This window comes from Octopus bimaculoides, chromosome 1, assembly GCF_001194135.2.
Source record: "Octopus bimaculoides isolate UCB-OBI-ISO-001 chromosome 1, ASM119413v2, whole genome shotgun sequence".
Taxonomy (NCBI): domain Eukaryota; kingdom Metazoa; phylum Mollusca; class Cephalopoda; order Octopoda; family Octopodidae; genus Octopus; species Octopus bimaculoides.
This window is the reverse complement of record NC_068981.1, coordinates 165,970,226-165,977,289: the sequence shown is the minus strand read 5'-3', so window position 1 is coordinate 165,977,289 and position 7,064 is coordinate 165,970,226. Positions and strand designations below refer to the sequence as shown.

General features: G+C 35.8%; 1 protein-coding gene across 4 annotated transcripts in view; it reads right to left on the bottom strand.

Moving 5' to 3' along the window:
• Window positions 1-7,064, bottom strand: part of LOC106869320 (EVI5-like protein) — a 301,815-nt gene that overhangs the window by 124,248 nt on the left and 170,503 nt on the right. For 3 of the 4 annotated variants that reach the window (XM_014915019.2, XM_014915018.2, XM_014915020.2), the window contains one exon: window positions 1,276-1,355. In XM_014915019.2, coding sequence (XP_014770505.1) covers window positions 1,276-1,355 — 80 coding nt within the window. Of the gene's footprint in view, window positions 1-1,275; window positions 1,356-6,490; window positions 6,648-7,064 lie in introns of those variants that run through there. The other variant, XM_014915021.2, reaches the window with a different exon arrangement.

Sequence of the window (7,064 nt, the reverse complement as noted above, 5' to 3'; positions counted from 1 at the left end):
TTTGTTTCAGGTTATAATTTCAAAATAATTTTTGAAATCCTTCAAAATCCAAATTCAAAAAGTGGAAAAAAATTTGTGCATGTGCACAGCTTATTGATTCTAGATTGAAGTATAGGAGTGGCTGTGTGGTAAGTACCTTGCTTATGAACCACATGGTTCCGGGTTTAGACTCACTGCATGGCACCTTGGGCAAGTGTCTTCTACTATAGCCTTGGGCTGACCAAAGCCTTGTGAGGGGATTTGGTAGATGGAAACTGAAAGAAGCCCGTTGTATATATGTATATATATATATGTGTGTGTGTGTGTGTGTATGTTTGTGTCTCTGTGTTTGTCCCCCCAACATTGTTTGACAACCGATGCTGGTGTGTTTACATCCCTGTAACTTAGTAGTTCGGCAAAAGAGACCGACAGAATAAGTACTATGCTTACAAAGAATAAGTCCTGGGATTGATTTGCTCAACTAAAGGCGGTGCTCCAGCATGGCCACAGTCAAATGACTGAAACAAGAAAAAGAGTATACCATGCAACCAGTCATAACCTTCTTAGTTTTTGGTATTTTCAGAAAACTTTTGCAAACTTCTGTTCTACAAACTCTATCTCATACAATGACATAAAAAAAAGAGTTTTTGATTAAAATTTTTTCATCCTTCATCATCATTTAATGTCCGTTATTCATGCTGGCATGGGTTGGACCAGCTTGGTGGTGGGGTGGGACTGCACCAGACACCAGTCTGATTTGGCATGGTTTCTACAGCTGGGTGCCTTTCCTAAGGCCAACCACTTTTATAGAGTGTGCTGGGTGCTTTTATGTGGCATTACACAGGCACTTTTATGTGGTGCCACACAGGTGCTTTTATGTGGCACTGCATGGACACTTATACATGGCATTGCAGAGGTACTTTTACGTGGCGCTGCACAGGTGCTTTTACAAGGCATGCTTTGCACCACCTGAAGGACTGGTCTTAATACTTACAGATGCTCAAATTAGACTTAATCTGTATCAATCGCACCAGTACTAGAGAATCTGAGGTGATTATTGGGACCTATCACAGTAATTTTAAAAAGGTATGTAAAATAATTTATTTTAACAGCATATTTTCTGTTAGTAAATATGTTTTTTTTTTGCACACACACACACACACACATACACACACATATGGACTCAATTTGCACATATGCACAACTTAATTTGAATAAGAAATAGCAGTTGCTGCCCAAGGACAAAAATTGTGTTAGTGTAATATCACAAACAGAATTAAATGTGAAACCAGTTACCTTCAAATTGGTTGGCTTCTTCTTTAAGTTATCCCATTCATTTACAATTCTACCCCATGTTTGCCAGAGATTTTCGGAAGCTGAAGAAGAAAAGCATAAAAATCATAAACAGATTGCAAAAGAAAAAAAAAACAGTAATTAATGATAAATGTTAATTATTTCATCATTATAAACAAACACAGTGGACTTGAAGTTAACTAATCTCTCTTATCAATGCCTATACACTGAAATTTGATTTAGGGAAGTTATTTTAAACATTTATAAACACATGCTCAGAAATTCATTGATATAGAAATTGTAAAGTCCATAAAAATAAAATTTAATTTGCTGTTTGTTTTGTTTTTCTTATCTTCACTTGGCAAACAGTGAAAAAAGTGGCAGTGAGAGATCAAAACAAAGAGGGGGATGAGAAAAGAAAGGGACAAGAGAGAGAAACAGAGAGACATGTGGAGGGTGAGAAATAGATACATAGAGCAAGAGGAAGAGAAAAGAAGGCCTGCAACAAATTTAACATAGGTATTAATGGACTTTAGTACTTTACAGGTGTATTCATATTCTCTGTAGCAAGAAAGGAAAAGGCAAAGTTCATAAAAACACAAAATTATAGTAGCAACAAGTTGATAACAGGACCCATTTAATGTGTACATCAAAATAAAAAGAAAATATATGTAATCACACACACATTTTATATTTTTGAATACCTAAATGTGAGCAAACTGGCAAACGTTACTTACTAATTACCAATATATAAACACACATAAATTTATTTGAAGTATTTAGATGTCAAATTTCTCCCTGACTTTTATTTCCTTCAGTCTATTCTACTTCAGAATCGCTGTCACAAAATTTCAAAAGCTGAACATGCAATTAAGCACCAAAAAATTTCAGTTCAAATAATAAGAAAATGTTGAATCTATCACACATACTAAAAAAAAACAGGCATATGTGGTCATACTCAAGTATACATACACATTCACTTAAAATGTATACATATTCACTCAAGTGTATACATGGTCGTCCAACCACAAAAAACACAAATGGCTACTTAAGTACACACATTTACAGAAACAGATATGTTCAAACACACATATACGTATGCACAGGTTCACACAAACATATACACTATTCTTACTTAGGACATGGCTCTTGATAATATTGAAGAAAATTAAAATCCATTTTTTTTTACAAACGCACAGAAAAACGATCCTGCAGCAGACATGCCTGTAGTTATGATATGATGATGGCTTTACTATCAGAAACCTGTTGATTCACTAGATACCATTTAAAAACAACCAGCAAATGGAAGTGTACTTTGGAGTGAGTTGTGGTTGATGTATGTATGTTGTTTTTCTCTCACTGTTCTCTCTTTCTCACATTGTCCTCAGCTTCTGGAGAGGTGGTAATATGAACCAAGATGGGGAGAATTGATTTGATAGCATTTGTTACACCAAACTGATTTACTGATTAGAAAATGTGCTGAAAATCTTTCTTTGTAAACTGATTCCATTGGTCTTTCACTTGTCTAAGAGTAATGAGTATGTAAGAAAGAGAGTGTGTGTGTGTGTGTGTGTGTATGAAGGTGAGTGTGTGTGTGTATGAAGGTGTGTGCGTGTGTGTACATATGTATGTAGGGGTAATCTGTCCCATGTGTTACAATGTGGATGTGAAAGTATTCTACAGTATGAGTGTGTGTCTTTTCCAGATGTTAAACAAGTATGTGTAGGTAGGTATATATATATATATATATATATAATATATAGTGTGTGTGTGTATATTTACCTATAAGTTTGTGTGTGAAAGAGAAGCTGTGAGATTGACCTTTGGTTCAGTTGTCCAAATTTCTAAAGATACCACTCCCAGCATACTGTGACCCCTTGAAAAAAGTCTCCAATTTCATGCTTGAAAGACACCCACCAGTGGTCTCCAAATAATGATGAGCTATTCAAACCATTATTTCAGTGTTACTGTGTAAAATACAATCACACTCACTCTCTTATACACACAGTTAAGGACTGGTGCAAAGTTCAGTTTTCAATTCTCTACAGCAACTGAACTGTTGAGTTTTGTATGCAAGCATGGAAAAGTGGACAGTAAATCGATGATGACAGTAAAAACACACACACACACACACACAAATATATTACCAATCATTATCAATGTTCTACTGCCTACTATTAAAGGTAACTCATAACCATGTGAGGAAAGGGATGTGTGATAGGGGTTCTCAGTATACACACACACAAATAAATACATATACAAACATGTATAAATACACATACATATAACGCACATAGATATATTCATAGATATATACATACACAAACATACGTATAAACACATATACTTACATAGATACACACAAATGCACACACACACAAACACATGTATATACATATATATATGCATGAGAGTCAATGATTTCAGTGACAGTTTATTGTGAAGGTAGATGACCATCAAGGCTCAGTTCTCTCCAATTCATCATAGTCCTACAGGTCATCACAACTGAGTTTAAGACTGGCTCTCTATAGAAACTCCTATATGTTGATGATCTACTTCCCAGAGCTAAATCCATAGGGGAATTAGGGAGGAAGTTAAACCCAAAATCAAAAGATCTTAAAGTAAACTTCGCAAAGACTAATGCTTTAGCAAGTAGGAAAGAAAACAGAACCCTGATAGCTTCAGGGTAATGGGCTTGCTCAATAAGCAGAAAAGAAGTAGATATAAACTCCATACACTGAACCTGATGTAAGCTACATACACAAGAGATTTAATATAATCAAAGGTAGACTAACAGGATGTAAGCTTTGCATGTGATAGATGTACTGGAGAAGTACATACAATGAGCACACTGGAAATAGATTCCCTTAAATGTCTGGATGGCTCACTACAAGTAGTTGATAGCTTTTGTTATCAAGGAGATATAATTAGCAATGGAGGTGCTTGTTCTGAAAGTATAGTGGCCAGAGTGAGAAAGGGCTTGAGAAATTTTAGGGAGATACTACAGTCAGACATTGCGTGCAACAAAGAAGTCTGTGCTTGTATGGACACATGTGATGCTTAGGAATGAAGACAACTGTATAAAGGTGTTGGTCACAATGTGGATGGAGACAGCAAAAGAAGGAGACTCCGGAAGACATGGGACAAAATGGTGAAGGCTGATCTCAGGACCCAAGACCTTGGACCTCATGGAGGAAATGGCAAAGGACCAGGATGACTGGCAATTTGTGGTTCTTGAGAAGACCTACTCACCCCAGTGGAACTGGGTTCAAGAAGCTGTGTGTGTGTGTATAAATTAATATAAACAGCCATGTGCAATGTGATACCATAGAGGAAAAATATAATTGTCACTAAATGTGTCACACTTTTTCAACTTTAATAAATTCTTTCTACTGGAAACACAAGGCCTCAAATTTAGAGGGAAGGGATTAAGTCGATTACATTGACGCCAGTATGTAACTGGTACTAATTTTATCAACCCCGAAAAGATGAAAGGCAAAGTCAGCCTCAGAGGAATTCGAACTCAAAACCTAATGGCAGACAAAACACTGCTAAGCATTTCGACCAGTATGCTAACGATTCTGCCAGCTTGCCACCTTACTATAATATAATAAATGTGAATGTCAGTGTGTCGCACATTTTCAACTTTACTCCTAGAGGCCATAGCCCAACATAACATACCGTTCTGGAATCAGAATGACTCCTTAATTAAATTAAAAACATTCCAGGCAATAGTCTTGGCAGCTCAAAACAAATGTCTTTGGGTAGCTGGTCCCTCAATTGGGTCAACATTCTCTATATTCAGCAGTCTTTCATAATGGTATTTCCAAGTCTCTTTCTTTGCAGAATCATTAAATGTAAATGCACCATCATCCATGCAGACACATTTCTCTCCAATGACATCACAATTTTCTCTCATACATTGCCTTGCAATCTGGAACACTTCAATTCTTTGGTCCTCATGTCACTAGACATAGGCAAACTTCTTTTCTGCTTCTCCCTTGGCTAGATATACCTGTCTCTTAACTTCCCTTTTGGCTATCTGATACAGCTTCCTGCTACCTCCACTCTTCCAGGTCTGTTTCTTTGCTCTAATGGCCATGTCTATGGCAACGTTCTACCACCATATTACTCTAGGTCTGGTTGGGACTTTGCGCCACCCACAGATTTGGTCTGAGGCACTCAGCAAGCTGTCCCACAGGAATTCTCAGTTGCCTTCTATGTCACAGGTTTGCAGCAGGTAATAATAAACATATATATATATATATATATATATATATATATATATCACCATGATAGATCGCTGACCACTACATTTATATTTTTTTTCTCCTTGTTTCTCTCCTTATTTCTTTCTGTATTCCTTTCAGTTGAAGAGCATAGCTCGAAACATCAAAGACTTTCTCTATTCCCGAGCGTTAAACTAATACATCCATTTGTTGTTTACACCACCTGTCTTTGTCTGTTGTTTTTTCGTAAATTCTCCCATATATATACATACATACATACATACATACATTGGATATTTATTTCCAATCACTTCAATTGTTTCTATGCAACATAACTCTCTAGGTGTGCAGGTACTTGATTATGTAACTGTTTCTCTGCATTATGAGATCTAGTTGTATTTCCTCAGGCAATATGTAAATATTGTCTCCATAAGTTCAAAGCAGTTTGCCAACAGACCTTCAGCAGCCACATCTTTTGATAAACTCAGTGGCTGCTACTAACTGCAGGCTACAACAAAGATGCTCTTGAAGCTGAAAATTTGAACTTACGGAGATGATATTTACATATTGCCTGAGGAAACACAACTTGATCTCATAATGCAGGGAAATGGTTGCATAATCAAATACTCTCACACCTGGAGAACTACGCTGTGTAGAAAATTTTGTAGCAATTGAAAATGAATGTCGAGCCGTACTCCTTGTTGACTCCAATTTTTTTCAATTATTTATTTACACATAAAAGTCCTAATGCAAACCTGGAAGTATGCATAATACTACTACTAGATAGCACAGAGTGACATATGAAGGGCTTTATATTATACTCTACTACATTCTTAACAGAATATACCATAACTATATATATATATATATATATATATATATATATATATATATATATATGTATGTATGTATGTATAAAAACTGAATGAACTATAAAACAAAATAATTATTCATAATCACAAAAAAACAAAGACAGTTAAGGCAGTTACCTTCGGATGTTTCTGTTAAATCTTTTCCCACTTCTACATTAAGCCAATCCAAATTAGAATGTGCAGAACTCTTATTAGGCTGTTTTTTAAAGTATCTGTTTAACCGCTTTATAGGAAGAGATTTCTTACGTTGGACAGACATTATACCAAGTCTGTATCACAGAGCTTTTTATGTGTAACTAAATATATTCCAATTATTTCATGCAGTTATTATCAACAATTGGAGTAGCTTAAATGCCCTATCTTGTACATAAATATACTCTCTCATAATTAAGTATGTAAGTATTCACATACATACATACACTTAAAACATTCAGTGCTTGTTTTATGAAATTACAACAATAAGTTTAGCATCCTGTTCTGATGATTTGTGTGTGTGTGTGTGTTGTGTGTTGTGTGTGTTGTGTGTTGTGTGTGCGTTTCAGTTTTATTTCCTTGATAGAAATTCTGGATCAGTGTTTCCCAACCTTTTTTCCCCGGCGCCCCACTTTTTCATAGCAAAAGTTTTTACGTCCCACCTTTTCCCATGTCCACTCACATTTACAAGTACATGTGAGCCTACTTACAATTGAAA